This window comes from Micromys minutus, assembly GCF_963924665.1.
Source record: "Micromys minutus genome assembly, chromosome: 5".
NCBI lineage: Eukaryota > Metazoa > Chordata > Mammalia > Rodentia > Muridae > Micromys > Micromys minutus.
Window position 1 is genome coordinate 43,024,696 of NC_137974.1, and position 21,896 is coordinate 43,046,591.

General features: G+C 45.3%; 1 protein-coding gene across 2 annotated transcripts in view; it reads left to right on the top strand.

Moving 5' to 3' along the window:
• The window catches only part of GPC6 (glypican 6), a 970,157-nt gene that overhangs the window by 886,986 nt on the left and 61,275 nt on the right, over nt 1–21,896 (top strand). Inside the window, exons 6-7 of one of the 2 annotated variants that reach the window (XM_080917258.1) lie at nt 1,035–1,178; nt 4,815–4,844. In XM_080917258.1, coding sequence (XP_080773384.1) covers nt 1,035–1,178; nt 4,815–4,844 — 174 coding nt within the window. The remainder of the gene's footprint in view (nt 1–1,034; nt 1,179–4,814; nt 4,845–21,896) is intronic. The other variant, XM_080917257.1, reaches the window with a different exon arrangement.

A 21,896-nucleotide genomic window follows, 5' to 3' on the forward strand; every position in this document is an offset into this window, starting at 1 on the left:
TTTTCAGGAAGTTCTTCCAGTGAAGGGTCACACACTCAAAAGAGGGGCCTTCAAGCCATTTGACCTTAGTATGCTGCATATGACATGCGATTTTCATGTTAGATAGTATGGGTCCAAAACAGTTGTTCATTGAATCCCAAATCCAAGTATAGGAATGAGTCTGTGGCATAACTGACTTAATCCTGAAACCGTCCTACGAAGAATCTACTATAGTCCCCAGCGTCAATAGCTGGTTCTGGCTGCTTGTAGGAGTTATGCATCCAATGGTCACGCAAACTGGATTGGCAAATTCTGAATCCTAATTCCTAAGGGGAACACAGATTTAGACGCTGCTGGCAAGAGTGTGATCTGACAGCCCAACTGGAAGCATGTTCTAATTTGTCTTGGTTTAAGAAATTTTATCTAAGATCTGTGTACTTGGTGAACATTGAACTCAAGTGACCGAACTCAGCGTCGAATGAAGTATATGCTAAATGCGTGTTATCCCTGTGATACACACCACTTCCTTCCCGGTGCCCAGCACATTAGACAGTGCATAAGCGTTGTCTACACCAGGGATCCATTTATAAAGTGAAATCACAGTGTGAGAACATGAGTTAAGTGGACCACAAGGAGGGTAATTCTTTACACTCTAACATGGAGGATGGACTGCAGAGTTTCTGTTCGGGGTTTCCTGCCATCATGCGCAGGGAGCCGTTAGCTTGTTTGTTTGTGTTTTGCCCCATTGTGTTATGAGTGTTGATCTGGGGGTTTATGAATAAATTTTCAGTAAGAAGACACAGCTTTCAACTATGAAATCTGTAGATGATGATGACAGTGGTAAACCGAGAGGGAGCAACGCACCTAGCTGGTCGCTATGTTCCTATTAAGAGCTCTTTCCCATTGGTGCCATTTCGAATCTTTACATTCGAAAGTCAGGGAGTAGAGATTTCGAAAGTAAGAATTTCAGAGAAAATGTGAAGAGTGCTGTATCATTTGCTTCTCGGCTGTGGATTTAATCTGTCTCATTTTGACCCTCGCTCTCATCTTCCCAGGTCTTTCAGGGCTGTGGGCAGCCCAAACCTGCTCCTGCGCTCAGATCTGCTCGTTCGGCACCAGAAAATTTTAACACCCGGTTTCGACCCTACAACCCTGAGGAAAGACCCACAACCGCAGCAGGCACGAGCTTGGACCGGCTGGTGAGTACTCCGATTGTTGTGGTGAGGACCAGGGAGGAGCGTCCTGCCTCTAGGGCATTTGCTCTTTACGGGCTAGGCTACAGACTTCCTAAAGGCTGAGAGGGCTGTCATCCAGTGTCCGCCCCTGTTCTCAATCAGAACGGTTGGCAGTAAAAGATTCTTTGATTCTTTTAGATCATGGGTTTCATTATTCAAGAACTCTTAAAACTGTTAATGCACTAGCGTCAGTGCCTAAAATTCCAACTTCATATTTCTTCCAAAATATTACTTTGAAAGCCAGGGTGCTGGGCCTTGCAGATGCCGGTTCCAGAAGCAGAAGCACACTTCTGAGTCACCTGCTTCATGCTTTGCTTTCAAGGGCTGCTTCTGTGATTATGGCATCCTGTCTTTTTCTTATAATTTCTCAGAAGCTACGTGTTTTGTTTGGAAAGTCTCTTTTAGGAAGTCCCAAATTAATATGGACGCCTTGCTTCGTTTCCTAGATGTCAGTTAAAAGTTGGGAACTTGGGGACATGTAAATGCCTGTCAAGGGCTAGGTGATTTTTATACCAGGAAAAAAAATGTATCTGGTGATGGCTACTATATACATAATAAATACAGTTTCTAATGTGTTTTTTAAAAACTGACATAAAAATTAAGAGCTCCTGATTTCCAAGAAATATGGCCTGATCATTTTCAATTCAGTACCTTCACTTCATAATGCTATAAACAATTTATACACCCTCGTTGTTACTGCTGTGAGTGCTGCTTTGACAATTATCCTGATGTAAAATGAACAGATAAAAACCCTTCGGGTCATACAGCATTTGAACCACATCTGATTGTGTCATATAAACTCAATCTCGAGGGTTGTTGGTTGTGAAATCCTTTTATTAGTCACCGTTATGAATGGCTTTATAGATTTCGTTAATACCCCTTCTATAGTGTAGAACTCAGAAGATTAAGTTGGTTGTGTTTCTCCATGAAAGGAGATCTCACCATCTCTCTCTCTCTAAAAAAAAATCTCAGACGTATTTAACAGCATAGAGGTCTGTCCATTAAGTGTCAAAGCAAAAGGGTCCTTCTCGTTAACTGCTAAATTATGCTTTGAATTTATTGCCCTTTATTAGCGAATAAAATCCCTCTTCTGCACAGCTTTTGGAAAAGAAGCCATATGTGTCACTTGCTTTGACTTCTCTCCCCTTGCTCACTCCTGTCCTCTGTCACATTTTCAAGGGGGAAAAAATTAAATTAGTTACTATTTTTCTTTTAAGCAAATGATTCTACTCTGCCAAACAGCAACTCGGCGAGCCTTTCTGGAGAAAGTTGGTTTTCTTTTAAGTGTCCTGTTTGCCTTCTAACTTTACAAAGTGTTCTGCATTCTCTGCGCAGAAACATTTCAGAGCAGAGATTTGATTTCACTTTAGCGGTGCAAAAGGCATCATTTAGGAGGCCAGGACCTGCAAGGTTTCTGGGATACAATGTGAGATGAATCCACACAATCTCATGTACAAAATTGTTCCCATAGAGCACAGTGTGGCGTTAGGCAGCTCAAAACTCTCATAAGAGCAAACATCCTTCTCACCACAGTATAAAGAAGTAGAATCTATTAAAGAGCAAGAGCCTATTAGATACTTAGTAAAACTGTATCACATTTGGATACATACTGATCTCTACAACAGTCACTGGACAGTTTTCCTTTGCAACAGAGAACCATCCCCTACAAGAAGTGAACCCAAACCCTTAAACAAGGAAAATAAGATGGGCGAGAAAAGTCCCACTACTCCACTAGTACCCCAGAGCCCTGGTACCAACCCAGGAGCTGAACTGACAGTAAGATGCTCTCCTTCAGCAAAAAACTACCGACTCCCTTCTAGGTGTGACTTCAGGCTGTGTGTATAAGAATTACAGCCTCGTTCACACTATGTGTGTCCTAAAATTCTGATCTCATTTCAGATTTGAGAGCCAGCCATTTGTAAACCACAGCCAGCCCCATTCCAGTTGCTCCCTTCCACTCCTAAAGTCAAACATTCCCACATCAAAAGATGTTCCACCAAAGTTATTCTTTAGGACTCAGACGCCCCAAGCCTCTTACATGGGACTCCCTTTGCAACCCCTAGCTTCCCCAAGGCCCCTTTAAGCTATGCCTGCCTTCTTAACAGAGGCTCAGCAGTCTGGTGTGGTCTTCCATGGACCTGTTCAAGCAGCAACCCTGTGACTTCTGTTCTCTGTGATAGCCCAACTCTGCTATTTATAAACAAGGATCATGATACCTACTCCTGTCTTGGCTTTGCCCTGCAGAGACTGTTCCTGAATATTCATGAGAAGCCTGTGTCCCAGAAAAGGAGGGCAATTGGAAAAGATTTCTCTGTTTCAGCAGAGGAAAACGTTCTAAAAGCCAACGTCAATAGAACTCCCCACCCTGTTAGCCGAAGTGAAAATAACTTCATTCTGATGCTAGCTCTAGCGGGGTGGGGGGTGGGGGTGGGGCTTCTTGGCACCTTTTAAATTATTGCCTGTTGGTAAATGTTCTTATATCGGTTATTGTAACACTGTGTTTTTATGTGAGCTGGTAATTACAGGGTTTGCTTTAGAACTAAAAGTCTCAAACCCCAAGTTGATGCTAAAACTCACAGAGGAGAATTGGAAAGAACATGGTATCTTTCAAAAAAAAAAAAAAAATAGGCTCAGTCCCCTCGTTAGGAGCTTATAGAGTTCCATGTCGTCACACAGAAATGGTCCTTAGAAAGTTATGTGGGCCTAAAATGCTGTTGACAGTAACCAGCAGCCTTCAAACATGCTACCCTCAAGTCATGCTTTGTTTTCCAAAACCAAATTATTCTATTTGTCTAAAATCAGCCACTGATAGAAAGCTGGCTTTGGGAGAAATATTAGAGTCCTCAACTGCCAACAGCCGAATGCTTCTGAAGCTGCCAAGCCCATCAGCTGATTCCGATGACAGACTGGTCTCACCACCACATCTCACCCCAGCAGCTCCCCTGTCCCCACAGGATGCTAAAAGTTTCAAGTTAAGTGGGCCAGGGGTCATTATTTGGACTCTGAAAGCGATTGGTTCTCTTCTCCTTTTCCTAAATTTATCCTCTGCGGATTCTCTTAAACGCTTTGATGTAGGGCTATGAGTCTAGACAGCTCCCACTCGCTGGAAATATCTGGCTCAAAATTAAATCATTACAATGTCACCAGAGTTCCCAGGTCTGAGCCCACAGAGGTGTTGGGCATTATCCTCCCGAAAGGCAATTAGACGAAGAGCTCAGAAAACTAGAACACAACGCACGTGCTCCTGAACACACTCAGGCAGGGACCGTCTGTTACTTACAGTGGCTTTATCATTAGGGCAAGTCTGAACTCTAAATGACAGTCCTTAGGGGGAATGTGGTTTATAAAAGTCAACCTTAAAAAAGATGGAACTTAACTCATCAACTTGTGATGGTTTAATCCAAATCAACTCCAGTAAGTACCTCGCCTTCTCCTGGATGTCAAGATGTCTCGGATATTCTCTGAGTCACTAAGAAGGTGGGCGGGGAGGATGGGATGTCAGCCTCTGATGAATCTGTGCTTTATACCTATGCTGTGCTACAATTATAAAATAACGTCTTTCTGTTTTTCTTTTGAATCTGTCTTCCTCTTGCTTCCCAGAGGACTGTGTGGAGAACCATGCAGCACAGTGTAAGCACTGCTCTTGTTCTGTTCACCCCATCTGTCTGGAATGTTCCTGAGAAATGCCACCTCCCTTCCCCTTGGCCCCTGATCTGGCATGAGTTGAGCACTGCACAGTCGCAAACTTGCTGCCCCGTTTCCTCTCTGTTTGGTTCAGATCTGTTTGGGTATTCTTTCCCTGGGGCGAGGTTTTTGATCTAATCTCCGTAGAGCTCTACCTCATTTGGTGGCTGATTTAAATTCTATTTCAATATTCAGAAGATTGTTGTCTGCCTGAAAATCTAGCTCGTCTCGATGGGCTATCCTGGCCTTTCTTCTTGTGCTGAGAGAATAGTTACCTTGCCGATAATAAAAACAAACAAACCTGGACTCCCGCGCCCAAGGAGCTTATTTTTCTATTAACAGGAACACAGAGAATTTAGGGGCTTTAAAAATGGTTTAGGGTATAAACTGCTTTCTCTCGATATGTTTTTGTTGTTGTTCCTATTTTGAATGTACCAGGTGTGTTGTTTCTGATTGGTTGGCTTGTTTGAACATTGTGGGAGGGAGCACTGGCTATTGTTTTATCTGAAAGTGGCCTGAGTTGGGCGGAGAACAAGAACTCTAGGTTACCTTGGCTGTCACATTAACTAAAACATTATCTAATGTGGTTTTGAAAAAGCTATTTCCTGATGGTACCAGTCCTTCCTAAGGACCTGTATCCTTAGTTAGGAGTGAGGTCATTCTAATTTAAAAGCACCCTGGGCTAGTAGAGAGTTCATGGCCAGTCTAGGTCTATATACCATGTCTGAAACAAAACAAAACACATCTCACTGTACACTACACATGCATGTCCTAGGACTGTAAAACAAGGTATGTATACTGGAAGGGGGGTACATATTTATTCAGTGAGCATGCCCATGACATAAATGGTGTTTTTGTATCCACCTTCCCCCTGCCTAAAAATAGGTGGGACTAGTCCTGTGTGAAAGTTCTTCTGTTAAACTCATTTAATTAAAAAATAACTTGTCCCTGCTATGTAACCATGCAGCCACAGTTCTAAGTCTTAGACCAGGGCACTTCGGATGAGATAAGAGGACCTAAATCTAGAATAGGAACATTCTAGAAAGGAATAAGGAACATTCCAGAAAGGGAGGAAAAGACAGGAAGGCCGAGGACTCGCAGGTTCCTGATACTAAGTAGAGGATGGAAGAAGTTATGGTTGGGCAAGGTTTATGTTAACTTGGCCAAATGAATAGTCAGAAGAGATCCAGTCAGGTGGTACATGTGTGTTCTACCCTATATATCACCTCAGGATCTAATGGGCCACTGTGATCTCAGTGGGTTGTACCATGACCTTGAAACTCCACCCTTAGAATTTCACCTTCCTTCGATGTAATCACATTAATACCACGTGTACATGAGAGTTCCTTCTCTACTATTGCCAAACATTGAGACTCCCCCAAGCTCTATTTTTGATAGGATTTCCCCCCCCCCAAAAAATCTGCATCATAATTGTAACCTACATGCAGAGGGCCTCGGTCAGTTCCACACATGCTTTCTGGTTGGCGCTTCAGTGTCTGGGAGCCCCTTTGCACCCAGGTTAGTTGATCCTGTGGGTTGTCTTGGGATGCCCTTGGCCCCTCTGGACCCTACAATCCTTCTTTCCCTACTTCCATAAGATTCCTCCAGCTCTGCCTAATGTGTGACTGTAGGTCTCTGCATCTGTTCCCATAGTTGCTAGAGGCAGCCTCTCTGGGGACAGCTGGGCTAGGCACCAACCTATGAGTAGAGCAGGATATCATTAGGAATCCTTTCCTTTCATTGACCTTTTTGGGCAGTCGAGTTGCATCCTATCATAGGTGTCTGGGCTCTCCACCCTCATAGATGTCTGGGAGTTTCCATTGCAATATGTTTCTAGCTGATCCCTGAGATATCCCCAATTCCAATGTTGGTCTTCTTGTGGGACTCCTAATGGCAGGGGCAGAGGCATATCTGACTCTTTTGAACACTTGGCCTTTGAGACCCTTGCCTTAATACCAGGGGAGGTGCCTACTCTTATTGCAAAGTGATTCTCCATGTTTGGTGATATCCTTAAGAGGACTGCCCTCTGAAGAGAAACATAGGGGGAGTGGATGGGGAAATGGACAGGGCAGGGGGCGGAGCAGAAGGGATATGGAGGGAGGGATTGGGAGGAGAAGAGGGAGAGGAGATTGTGGTTAGGATGTAAAGAATGCAGTAGTGATGATAAAAATGTTAAAAGAAGAGCTGCATCTTCATTCATTGGCGTGTTCATAGAAGCAAACCTGTTATTAATAATGCCACGGACAGACAGACCTGAGGACAGACAAAACACCATCAAGGTATGCACTTTGGGGGCAGGACACTACCTCTCCGCTGGCTCATATCTACACAGTCCAAGGTTCGGTCCCCAACCCAGTTGTGAAGGGAGGGGAAGGGAGTGCCTTATTTTTATTTTTTTTTTTTAAATTATTGCTTTGAAAGAAACCGGATGCGCCAACCAAAGGCCAGGAACTTGTTTCCCAGTCTGGTGGCTAACGCTGTTTTCACAGTAAAATGCCACCACTCCTCAAAAAGTGTTCTCCCATGCATGAGTCTCTGGGGCCATTTGGGTGTGACTTAGGAGGCCTGGGTTGTAGGGATTGGGTAACAGTTGTTCATTTCAAATTGCCTTGGCATTTCCTTGCCACCTCAAAGGAGTCTGCATCTGCTCCAGTACTTTGCATTTCAAAGGGGTGTCGGTCTGGATTTAAGAAACCCTTTTATATTCTTGGGACTCAGCCCCTCTCTCTGGGTTGAAACTGATCCCTTCCAGTTTATCCCAACACACACACACACACACACACACACACACACACACACACACACACACACACGCATGCACGCACATGCACACACATGCACACACAAACACCTCCCCATCTCTGCTTAGCTTGAATAAGGAAAAGTAAACCTTCCCCAACAACACTAAACCAGATTCTCTACTTTAATTAGTTTCCTAAAGATAAATGGGTCAAAGTTACACTGGTTCCCAGTCTCTGCTGCGGCTGAATAAATTATGCCCCCATTCGCCCCTGCAAACAAACTGCCACTACTCAGTCCCCTTCCGATCATGAGCTGCCCTGTCTTGCCTGAATCTGCTTTTTCTGTTTGCTATAAAACCCCACTGAGACACCCCAGTTTCATTTCCACCCTTGGTAATAACAGCAGCAAAATGCAGTGCGCCTTCAAAGCCGGGAGAAAATAAAAATACATGAAAAGCAGCGCACCCGGCTTCTTCACTGAGCTTCTTGCTGTTCCGTGGGCAGCATGCGTTCATGAAGCGGCAGAGAAATGCCTTTTCCACTCAGGAGCTTTGCACTTGATTGGGCCCAAGTGGGGACTCTCAAAAGACACCCATAAAAAGGGAAGACTTATCGACACGATTGCTTATCCTGTAGGCTTGAAGGATGCCCAAATCTAACACAGTGGTGAGTGAGCGCTTCGGGAAACCCACAGAAAGGCTGCTGCGGTCTTGGATTCCTCAGCTCCTGCCAACAGACTCTGGACTGTTTTCACCTCCTTGGGAAGTGATTCTTTCAGACACAATAAAGAATAGTGGGGGAAAAACTGGGTTTCACTGAGTAGGCTTGCACACCACCAGAAGAAAGAAGCCAGGTCAAAGAGCCAGCCACTTTACTTGCTGGGAGACAGTGCACAGAGGCCCCACCACTGCTGGAGATTCCTGTCCAGAGGAGGCTGTGGATCCTTACAGCAGGTCTTAAGGGAGGAAAGCTTTTGCACGGTTTTTATTCAGTTTGAGTGCTCTAAAATCAGTCTCGAGATGATCTACCCCACCCCCATCGTGTTCAACTCTGAGTTAAAGGCTCTGCTAGTCTCAAAAATACTTCAGGAAAGCCTCCTGTGATCTCCACGTTATTATGTTCAGACTCTAATAGGACTAATATAGAGTCGGGTTTATTTTATAGGATGCTAAAAGACTTACTTTTCTCTTCAGACTTTAAACTTTCTTTCAGGATTCCTTGCCTTCAGCTGAGATGCAAAACTAATGCATCCTGTATGTATTGAGTGCTTCTCCACTGATGTATAGAATCAATAGAATTCCCTGCCACGTAATATCCACTTACAGTGAGGACTCAGTGCTGGTGGCATCAAAAACAAGCCAGGGTTACTGCTCATCGAGGACATGGTACTTTGGATCAGTTGGGCGCACTCTGTATTCTCCAGCAAACAGTAGCGAGCTTAGAACTTTAGCACTAGGTCCTAAACCATTAGCACACAGGCAGTAGGAGTTTGATTTCATAATCTAGGATAGGCTACACCAAATGAAGGAAAGACTATTAGCAAATGAATTATCATTGGCAAAATATGCAAACTGGATACATCAAACATCTGTAGCATCTTTGGCATAGGTTGTGTGTGATTTCTCGTCTTTTTTTAAACACTAGAACTTTCTACCCCCATCTTGAACAGACACAATGGGAACTTTTCGGTCAGTTATAAACGGGTCAGATGAACATTCCATCTGCCCCCTCAGTCTTGGCATCTTCCTTTATCAAGAAATGAAGTTGGTATTTCAGCGAATTGATCCAAAATCTCAATAAGCAAGCCATAGGAAACTGCTAAAGTTAAAAAATATTTGTTCATATGACCCATCAGTTGACATAGGCCATTTATTACATGGTGTCCACCTTCCACACCTTTTTCTTGTCATGGAAAACCTGCAGTAATTTTTCTTCCAAGCTGTCTGAGACATTTGCTCCACAACTCCCCAATGGGATGTTCATACTTATGAAATGGAGCTGAAGAAATGGAATATTTCATAACTACCCGTTCTGATATATTTGCTGTATAATCAATCAGCTTTTAACTGGCTCTCAGGTCCACAGAATAAGTTTTAAAGCAATGGGAATTTGGCTATTCCCATAACATGCTTGGACCCTCCTCACTGCTGTCAATAAACCTCAGGCATAAACATTGGCAAGAAAACCGAATGAAAAGAACCCCTCTCAAGAATTGACTTCACTTCATAAATGTTAAAGGTGGAGAGATATCTGCAGTACATAATAATTCTATTACTTAAGCTCATTCATGGTCATTACCATCAGAAGCCTGACTCCACAGGGTTTTTTTTTTTCTTACAACATAAAGACTGGCCAAGCTATTAGAAAATGGAAGTAGCCATGCTGACGGAAAATGGATGAACTGTGAGCAACTCCACTAGATTGTTAGCTGTCAAGAACTTGGGGCGAGGAGATATTTGCGTATATGTGATATCTTTAGAATAGTTTGAGGTGCTATATTGATATGCATGAGCCAAGAAGAGACAAATCTGCCTATGGGAAGAGGCCCACAGTGGTCATATAATTAAACATGCTGATTTCTTCTTCACGTCAAGTGTTTCTGTGGATTAACCGTAACACCTTTCCTCCAGGACTCTAGGTGACAGAGATGTTGGTAACTAGAGCTTCACATGTTACAATGGTTGGAGAACTTGGCTATGTAAATATTGTTGCTCCACCTAGAAGGAGAGCCTCACCTAGTTTACGTCTAATAGGCTAATGACCAGAGCAGCCTTCCAAGAGTTCAAACTGGGTATTGGTGTGCCTCGAGAACAGACAGGAAATAGACCTGTTCGTGACAACAACTTGGTCAAGATTTGTTTCCTTTTCTATTATTTACAAAAAAAAGATGTATTGTTTGAGATACATTCATAATTTAATCAGGATCATCTTTACCCCCTCCCCTCCAGCTTCCCTGCATCTCTCAGTCAAGATTTCTAAACTAACGATCTACTTTGTCATCCCCGGTCCCTAAGATAAACCTTATGTTGAAAACACACAGTCATCAGTGGCTCTTCATCCACGAAGCATTTGTTGGCTCTAACATGACAGAGTTGGGGTGCACAACACCTTGGAAAATGGCCACGTGATTAACTATAGTTTAGATCAGAGCACGACATAATGATTGGTGTGCAATGGACAGATCCTTTCATGTGCCTTTGGAAGAACTGGTGCCAGGGATGTAACTCAGTTGTTCACCTTCCCCGGCAGGTACAGAACCTTGAGTCCAGTCTCTGGTGCGGGTAAAGCATGTGCCCTGCCCCAGCACAGCAGCACCTCTGTCTAAATCCCATGGATGCTTTGTCATCAGTCACTCACGAAGTCCATCGGAACTTTGAATTGAACCCTGAGTCGACCACAGCTTAGTCACCCCGTGTTAGAGTCTCAAAGGATGTAAAAGTTACTGGCAAGGCGTGGGAGAAAAGGTGGCAGTGGGGAACAGGATGAGCCGAGACGTTTTTATGGCTGCCGTTTTGGATCCAGACTATGCATATTCCCAAACGCCGCTTCCACATCACAGCCCCAGAGTGCCTATCTTTTATGACTTCATGTCATGTTTGCTTAGGCGAAGCAGTTTTTCTGCTCCTCTCCTTTCTGGGTCATCCTTGTTGGTGCAAATCAAATTGCTCCACACCCCCCCCCCCGATTTCATACATCATCATTTAAGATTACCAAGAAGTTGTGTTCTGGAGCCTGCCCTTGTCTCCTCTTACAATATCAGTTTATTTCTAAGCAGTGTTCGTGAAGGAGAACACTTTTTACAGGTTAATCAGGGAAATTGCAGCAGCTGACAGCAAGAGCAAGCGTATCGATTGCAGTGGAGTCTGGGGACTATGTGTGCTTTTGGCTCCTGCGTGGAGCCATTTGCAAAAATCTGAGAGCTTTGATTCTACTCGGAGGAAAAATTACAATAAAAATTCATAAATTATTTATGTCTAATGAAGCAGGAAATTGATGACTTTGTAAATTTTATTCTAAGGGATTCTGACCTCAGTAAAGTCCCTCAAAGGAGCTGGCATTCACTTCTGTGAAATATACTCATCTCTTCCTTTGAAAACATGAGTGATCCCTGAGTTTTTCTTTCCAAGCTCCCTGAGAGCTATCGAAAAGGCTCCTGGAAAGGAAACACTCTGGGAAAGATACAGAGACAGCAAACTACTTTAATTGATCAGCAGGACCCAGAGGCTGTCTATAAAACAAGATGCATGCCAGAGAAAAAGTTTCCTGTTACTTGGGAAAAAAAATCAAATCTGTTTGCAACTAATTTCAAGAGCAAGAAGCTACTTAAAATTTCTCATCTCTTTGGTGCAGGTTTCTGAATAATGAAACCACAGCTGTTAGATTTTTATTACACTTTCATTAAAATAACTTCTGGGCAGTGAGGTAGCTCAGCAGTTAAAGACACTTGCCGACAAGCCGGACGATGTGTGTACAATGCCTGTGATCTGCAAGGCGGAAGCAGGGAACTTATTCCAGCAAGTCATCCTCTGACCTGCACACACACACACACACACACACACACACACACACACACGATACAAACACCTGTGCATGTGTGCACACGCACAAGCTGATAGAATTTAGCATTTTAAGTTCTCCGCTGTGGTACCTGTCCTACAGTTTGATTCTAAGTATAGATAGAAACTTGTTGCTTATCTTACTCCAGACAGTCTGAGATTTCTGAATCTGATATGTGTTTCATTAGTCTGAAGAATTCTAAGCCGTTATCTTTTCAAACACTGCTTCAACCCACTTCATCCTTTCTTCAGTCCTACGTCATAGGCTACGGTGCGTGCTCTCACCAGGGTCTGCACGAAGCTCACCTCCCTTTGTCCCTTGCTATGAAGAGACTCGTTCACTCCACTCCTTTTCAGTTGACTAACCCTTTCTTTCATGATATACGATTTCCCATCTAGTCCACCTGTGTGCATTGATTTCACTGTTGATTTCTGGCATTTATTCCTGCCTTTCCAATGTGCTAGCTTTAACATCTAGCTGCTTTTCACATTCCCGATTCTATTTTTCTTTCATTTTATGCACATTCATTTTACCCTTCAGTTTGTTTTTTGAATGTCTGAAGAGTGTACTGATCTTTTCTTTTCTAGTATTAGTTTATGTTCCAACCTTGTGTGTGTGTGCACATGTGTGTGTGTGTGTGTGTGTGTGTGTGTGTGTGTGTATTTATATTCCTTGGACAGTTGGTAGGAATTCTTCACCCTGAAGAGTAGCCTCCATACACCCCCATTTTTGAGGGAATGCTACAAGCTCATTACCTAAGCCTTTCTTTAGTCTTCTGTCCTATCCTCAACCTTCAAGTGGATTAAAGCCAAAGCTTAAGGTCCTCAGGTCTGAAGAATGTCCTTCTGTCTGAAGCCAGCCTCGATGCCGTTGGTCTTAGGTAGAGATCCTTTTCTCCTTAGCTTTATGCCTTTGAAGATTTCTTACTTCCATGATAACTTGTTGTCTCCTTAAAAATATAATTTCTGTATTTTATGTGGTAGTGTTAGTTGATATTAGAGGCAGAGCTGTCGGGGAATCCAGTTTTCTGTACCCCCCACACACACGTTTGCACAGGGTGTACTTCCTCCATCAGAAATGTGTGAAGAGTCAGGCCCAATGAGGCTCCAGCCATTTTTCATCAGAGCATAGCAATGGTTATTATTTGGATCCTCTGATAATGATTCTAGAAAGTAGTTCCCTTGAGCTACAGGGAAGTCCGTTTGGTTGGCTAACAACATTCCAAGTACCTGTATGAACTTTTAATGCACAAATTTTACGTTCCCACATTCTTAGCTCCAATGCCACCAACCTTGAGCCTCATGAACCAAGTCCTTCATAGGAACAAAGTCTCACAAGACTTAAGAAGGCCAGACTTCTGAGTACACACATACACACACACACACACACACACACACACACACACACACAAACCACAGAAAGAGAGGGGGGAGGGAGGGAGGGAGGGAGGGAGAGAACCTCTAGAACTCCTTGCTGGCAAGTTTCTCACATGGTCAATTTTAATTAAAAGATGCCACTTCTTATAAGAACCACTGGCCTTCACAAAAGTAAACCCAGGTAGACCACTCAGGACATTTTTTCTTTCTGTTGGCACCTGGAAAGCTGCTCCTCTACATACTTACCAACCCAGGCCAACTGACCAGAGAGAATAGAAAAGTGAGCTATCAACTCCTCACTACAGGGTGGTGGGAGTCACTCAGGAACACTCTCCACAGAGGATGAGGTCCAGTTGCTTGTGTGGGGTCTGGCAATTAGTGTCCTGTCCTAGTTCAGGTGCTTTTCGTCGTAGAGCCTTGGGTCACTTAACAGCTGGGATATGCTCTAAGAAAGACCTCATGAGGTGACTCTGGCACTGGGCAGGCATCACAGAGTGCATACTCTGTCGCTGGTGATTGAAGTCACTAACAGGGCCTTTAGATGCAAACCCAATGCACGCGAACACAAGATGCCACTGTTGTTACAGCTTGGGACTTTTGTGTTTCTCAAAGACCCGTATACCAAAAGGGTTGTCACCAACTTGTGGTATTCCTAGAAGGTGGGAGAGCCTGTGGGAAGTGGATTACAGTAGAAGGAACATGGAATGTTAGGTAGTGCCCTTGAAGGGAACCCTGGGAGCCTCTCGTCCCTCCTCTCATCCTTCTTCCTCCCCTTCTTCACTCCCTCTCCTCCCTAGCAACCTTCTCTGTCAACCCTTAATCTATGATGCTCTGTGCCTCAACAAACCAAAGCAAAGGGACCAAGCAACCAAACACTCAGCCTCTGAAGCCATGAGTCCAAATCTACCTCCCCCTTCCCCTTTACCAGGTGGACATCATGGGTATTTTGTCACTGAGGTATGAAACTGACTAACACTCAGGTCCACTGGGCCAGCTAGCACGGCACTTGGGTGTATTCCATTTCTTTCCTCCGTTCCATCACTCCCTGCCTCAGACAGGCAGAGAAGCAGAGCTCTCTCTGGTCTCAGGGCACCTGCTGCTGTGGCTCCAAATGAGAACTGTAAGACAGGAAAGTCTAACAGCACTGCTCCCTTACCTTACCCTCCCCTGCCCTACACCCCAGGTGTGAGCATCCTGCCCTACACCTCAGAAGCACACCTGCTCTCCTGTCCTCGGGGAAGAGTGGGAAGCCACATTATGTGGTAGCTCAGGGGTACTTTAATCTCGTCTCATTTTCTGAACTGTGAAATATCAATAATATGGTACTGTATCAAATATCTATAATATGATAGCATAAAGAGTAAGCTTTAGGTCCTTGCTGAGCGGTCGTCTGCCTTCAACCTAGTCGTTATTACTAATAGGTATAGAAGATTGTCAGCAGCTATGAACAGCATTCAGCTGAAAGAATTCAGACATGTGGAGTGTACATGAGTTTAACACAAGCCTGCGGGTAAACACCTTTTCCCCAACCCTTCCTCTGTACAGGAAGTATCTAGTTAGGCTACGTGCTTCAGCAATGAAGGTCGGCTCAAGCCAGGTACAGGTGGGGCTGGCCACTGAGTTCGAGCAGGAAATGGGAGGGAGTAGATGCTGGCTTCCCACTTCACTGTGGAATCAAGTTAACATGGAAGCTTCCGTAAGCACAGCCACAGAGCAGACTGGTGATGAGATGTCCCAGGTGCACCCCGGAGAAGCTGTAAGAAACGAAAATCATAGGAATGTATTCAGGAAGGATGCAGCTAAATGGTGGATGGAAATAACCCAGAGAAACAATGGCACACAGAGGGACGAGGGACATGCTTCTGAAAGGGAAGGGCCTGCCTATGGCCTCACGCCACTGCCTAGGACTGTGGCAGAAAGGCTTTTAAAACACAGTCAAGCCAGGCCTGGAAGACGTGCTGGCAGAGGACATGAAAACCCAAATTAGGTGACAGGAATAAATATGAAGGTGAGATACATTTGAAATTGCTCTTTTAAGAAAAATCACTGGAAGCTGAACACCAGGAACGTGTCTCTGACGGTCATGGCCCTGCACAATGATTAGTGCCTCAGGAGAAGATTTGACCACAGGACTGACAACAACAAGAAGAAGAATCTTGTAGCTATTTTTATGTTCCTCCATTTTGACCTCTCTCTTTTTCAAATACTAGGACAGAAGCACAACATTCAGGCTAGTGGCCCAAGGACAAAGACAAAGGAGCTAGCACAAGATCCCAGGCTTCTCCTTGCTTCTGGGTTGATGTCCAGTGAATTCTCCTTCCTGTCTGTCTGTCTGTCTGTCTGTCTGTCAGCAGTACAAAACAGAACAGAGTTCCAGACTACAGCAGGATTTACCTCCCAGGTTATCATAGAGCAACAAATTCTGAGACAGAAGCCACACATTTGTGAAGTGCTCCAGGACAGACAGATGTTTGCACAGTACTGCCTCCCTGGCAAAGCCGGAGGCAGCCATGAAAGGAACCTCAGGTCTGGTTTCTGTTCCCAAAGGCCTAATATAACACTCCTATGGGCTCTGTGACATGTCTGCCACCACCAAAAGCCAACCTCGAGGTGACAAGGCACTTTAATAGATTCACTGTTGCTTCGTTCCGTGGCCCCCGGGTCCAAAAACTCTGACTGGCAAAGAGAGGGAGGGCAGAAGGAAAGTGGGGTTTGCCTCACTAGTGTGAGGACCAGTCTTTGAGCTCCGAGTGACTTCACTAAATCCATGACAGAATCCCAGGAAAGAGCATTGTTCTGTCTCCTGTCACCTGGCTAAAGGAAAACACAGAAAGGCTCTGTGGAAACAGTGGGACAAAGGGTCTTGATGCCAGTGACTGCTGGGATTGTTTCCAGAACATTCAACTAGCACTGCGCCAGGTGAGCTTCTCCTTAAAACACCGACCTGTTCTCAGAGGCTGCTGACTGTAGGAGCCGGGGTTCTAAGCACTCGTTTCGGGGTGTTTCCCAGTAATGCCGGGCATTTTGTTTTCCTGAATTATGGCTTAGAAGTCAAAGCAATGAGCCAATTGGTTGAGCACAGGTAATTTAAGATGCCTGTGGGAGTCCGAACGGCCCTTTGGGATTCCTGACTTGGGGTTGAAGGGTTGAAACCATCGCCACACATGTTTGTCTTCTGTGTCCAAAGAATCCCATTATCCGGAGCTGTGGTCAGCTCCTCTCCTGCACCGAAGTGACTCACATGGCTCTTCAGTTACCAGCAACACCAATGCCGTGGGCTGGCTCACGTCGGCTATCGGCACACAACTGACCCCTGGCATTGGCTTAGTCCTCACCACAAATGTGGATCCTCCCTCAAGATGGCCGCAGCAGGAACAGAAATGAGCTAGCCCTGCTTTCAGTCATGGCCCCTGGGGAGAACAATCCAGAACATGTGTTCCGCATTTGGAAGGGGCTGATCCCCACTTTAGGCTAATATCCTCACTGTCCCAGGATCCAGCAATAAAATGATGGATCCAATCACAGTGACGAAGTTCTTTGCCTTTCAACTTGTATATCCAGTGATACACCTGGTAATGAATGCAGTTTAAGCAGTGTCATGGTGATTGGAACACATAATTTTATTGTTTTTTTTTCCTTCCTAAATCAGATCTCTTTGGAAGTATATGCAGCATATATATATATATGTTAGCAGATAGTAAAATAGCATATATTTGTATGTGACAAAGAAAATGGAGGCTGGGGAATGACTCCTAGTAAAGAACACACACCAGACTGACACAGGACCCAAGGACAGGTCCTAAGGCCCTGACGAGAAGATGATGACACCTGTAACTCTAGGTGCAGAGGATCTTACGCTCCTTGTTGGTCTTTGCAGGCACCTCACATGCACACACACACACACACACACACACACACACACACACACACACTCATGTGCCCACACGCACACTCAGCCTCCCCTCCTTTTGTGACAAGATGGTAGATTCCTCGAAATCAGTCAACTACAACAGCTATCTCTCCTTTCCAAGGATACGTTTTAAATTAACCCTACAGGAAATTGTGACCCATGTAGTCTCATTTTCTACTAAAAATAATAAATATAACTATCGAGATAAGGCCTTTCTTCCATTGAGTCCCCTACCCTCCCGGCTCTTAGGTGAAGAGGCAGGGAACAGGAGAGCGTCAGTGAGTTCTTCTGTAAACTCCTTCCCAGCTTGCAAACACATGGGTTTTTATGAGTCACCCCAACCACGGTCCCCATGGGACTGGCCATGCCACGAGAGTGGGGAGGGGAGCCTTCCTCAGCCCCCACGTTGTTATCATCAGTCTCGGTCTCACAGTCAGGCTTACAATTTGCTCACCACCTCCGTCAACATGAGACAGCAAATATTCTGTCCGAATGTGGGACTCCAGCATTCTGAGGAACAGGACAAGACACCCCTCAAGCATTTTTTCCACACATAATAATTTTAGAAACCACACCTGATGTCCTTGTGTTGGGCAGGGCTGTTTGTGGAGCTGTTACAGTTTTGCTGGCAGCATTTCGGGTGGTACTGTCTCCCGCATCAGCAAGCTGCCTTGTAAGAGGGACTTGGGGACTGTCGGAACCTCACAGAGATGATTAATTACCAAGCACCTCATCACAGATGTTTCCATCAGCTTGGTAACAGGACCTCTTGCAGCTCCACATTTCCCACCCTGTGACTGTCTCACAGTTGGGGCTTCCTTTCTGGAATTCTAGGCCACAACACAAGAACCAAGGTGTTTTTCTATCACGGTTCATTTTCCAACAGTCAGACCTAAGACAAAAGTGGGCGTTCTAAAACATGCCAAGCACATGGAGGTGACCATGCTTCCTTCTCTGGGGAGCACTATCTGCCTTCCCCACCTCATCCTGACCGTCCCTTTCATGGAAACACTCTGTTCAGACCAGAAAGAGAAGAGAGCAGAGCATCAACCCCTGTTTCCATTTGTGAGTGGCTCCCTACTAACAGACCCCATATCACAGAGTCAAGCCAAATAAATGCTGGCAGTTTCTCCCCAGTTTCTCCAAATAATTCCAGCCTAGGGCAGGGAAGGGCCAGCTAAGAGGTTCCCTACCTGTGAAAAGCTGAGCCGCACTACACAGCTCGGGATGTTATCCTTGACTTTCCATCCGAACCACTCCCCCACCCTCCCCTGTGAGTCTGGTGAGAAAGAAATTAGTGAGGGGCTACCTCTACCTCCTAGAGATGTGGTGCATCACAAAGCCACAGCTGCAGAAAGAGCTGTCACTGTTGTTATTAAGAGCCTCTCTGTCCGCTAGACCAGCGTTCTGACCGTGTGGGAGAGAACCTACCTCAGATGCTTATTAAAACTGAGGACCGACCAAGAGGTGCAGTAAATCAGCCAAGGGAGACCGCAGGCGAGAGATCTATATTTGTGTCTCTATATATGTGATGCGGTGTGTGTGTGTGTGTGTGTGTGTGTGTGTGTGTGTGTGTTGCAGAGGTCAATATCAGGTGTCTTCCTTACGTAATCTTGGTTTTGAGATGGGGTCTCTGACTGAAGCTTCACAATCCTACCAGACTGACCAGCCAGAGAGCTTCAAGGATCCTCCCAATCGCTGTGCAAACTGCAGTTACAGATGTCCCAGCATGCCACACGGTTCCTATGGTTTTGGGGATCTGAACTTAGCCCTCATCCTTGCAGGGCAGGCACTCTGCTTACTGAGCCCCCTTCCCAGCCCCAAATCTCCATATTTAACAAGCTCTGAAGCGACCCATCGTGCCAAACAGGCTGTTATTGACTGTCTGCCATTTTCATCTCTGCATCCCCATGACCCATATATCCTGCAGATGGTTTGGGGGGGGGGATTATTTATTAGACATGTATAAATGACCTCGCAGCTGATGCATGAGAGAGTTTATCTGAAAGCAAGCTCCCCGACAGAGACAGAAAAAGCTAACATCGCACTTCCTGGCATTGTGGGATTGATGCTCTGCTTTCTGGCCTGCCTCTGATATGGGCCTCACTGATGTCAGCTGCAGTCTTTGCCACTTACTTCCCTGACTCTGTTGGAAACAAACTCGAAGGCAGGCCCCCACAGAAGACAGTAGCACAGCCCTGTCTCCTGCAAGCCTTTCAAGGAAAAGATCACATGCAAATGGTAAACAGATGAATAACACTCCTTCTGAACATCCTGTGGCCTGTCTACCCAATTTTTTCATTTTTTTCATTCTAGATGGGGGCTCCTTTTGGTCCATGACCACATAGTCTGCTACACAGTGGGTGGGCTGGCATAGCAGGGTGTTAAAGTAGGAGCCAGGGTCCTGGGTTCCAGTCCTACTTTGGGCTCCCAAAGCTATGAGCAGCCTCAGGCAGGGCTCATCCCTGTGTGGAGCTTCTGAGATGTGTCTTTACGCACATGAGTGTGGGACTTGTGAACGGCAAACCCCATGTAGGTTCAACCTATGTTGGAGACCAAACCCAGCAGATGTAGATCCTGTGGCACGGTTGTACCAGGGCAGGCCGTGTTCAGGAAGACTTTGAGAACAGCACTGAAACAGAGCAGAGGAGCTCCTCCCTCTGGGCACTGCAGCTCTTGGGTTTTATTTTGTTGCCGTAATAGCTACTCAGTAGCTTCCAGGGAAGGTTCAGTGTTTCTGTTATCCAAAGGAGAGTCAGAATAAATAAATGTCATCCGGAACAGCTCCTAAGAGTAGAGGTGGAGAAAGTCATGCTTGAACTTAAGCCTCTGACAACATTTGGCCAAATGCAGGTCCCCCATGTGTTCAACAATATAAACTTTCACAGGAGCTTATAGTGTTCCCAGCCCCCACCCCCTGGCCCCCCATGTCTCCCACATACTCGACCGACTAGGAACAGTTCCCAGCAGCAGATCTGTCCGGAACAGCTGCCACTTGCTTAGTCTGGGAAGCATCCAAATCCCCTCAGAGGAGAATCTCTCCTGCACTTCCTCCTTGAGGAAGCATGTCCCAAATTACACAGCCAAAGCCTTCAGCCCAGGGGGAGTTTATTCTCCACAGGGTCTGTAGAGACAGAACATGCATCAGATCTCCAACAATTACCATTACACAACTGTGCAAACGTAACCAAAATATGTGCTTCCTCCTGAAAACTGATTTTCACTCTCACTGTCGGGGACCTAGAAAATCTTGGATTGTTCAGAAATTTCCCCACCTGCGTTTGCCTCTCCCTCCTTTTTCCATTAACCCTGGCCCTACATGGGAAAGAAATCACTGGATCAGAAACTTTGTCCATTCCCACAAACATGACTCCTTGAGCCTCCCAAGAGACAGAAAAGAAGCCAAGTGTGATTACTCAGCCTCTCAAGTTCGATCACGTGATCCATCAGTGCAGACGAAGGCACTGCACAGTGCTGAACTTCAATGTGCCTTTGAGGGTTAGGACGTTTGCTCAGTGGGATGGGCTAGTCACATAAGCAGGAGGGCTGAACGCATGTAAAGCCACATACGGAAGCATCAAAGTTCTGACACCAAGATTGGAGGCAGAGACAGAAGAATTTCCCTGAAGCTCACGGTCAAGCTCACCTGGTTCATACTACAGGGTACAACAAATGGACTCTGTCTCAGTGAGGGGGAAGGGAGGAATGACCCACAGTATTGTCCTCTGGCCAAAATACACACATAAATACATTGTAGTATATACATACACACATATCCTAACACATATACATCCTACCCAAGCACACCTTCCACACAAGTCCTACACATACTCATAGAGGTAACACACACACACACACACACTACACATATATGCACATCCTATACATTATCTTCATGGGCTTTATACAGATTGTACAGTCGCAGAAAAATATATATGATAGATACATAGAGAGATATCTAGACAGACAGGCAAGCAGAAGATAGATAGACACAGACAGACAGATACATAGACAAACAGACAGATTGATAGGATGCCTTTGCAGTTACTCCTATCAAGACGTTTGCTGTTCATGGAGAAAGGTTCACATGAGGGACATCTAAGAGGGACAGACACTCAGTGTTGATAAAACCCCCTCTTCTCTCGTCTCCCGTCTCCTGAAATTCCTCTGTTGTTCCAAACCCTGAGCTTTGCCTATGTTGTACCTGCCTGGTAATAACTTTCAAGAGCCCTTCCAAGGCTCTGCAGGCAAACAAGGCTCTTAAAAGCCCTTACTGGACTGGAACCGGCCAGTTAATCTCGGGCAGTCAGTTCACTTCTCTGAGCCCACACTTCTCGGTCTTGACGTTACGTTAACATCTTCTGAACACTTTAGGGAACGCTGGGACTTTGGGGCCTGGCTCTGCTGGTGCTGA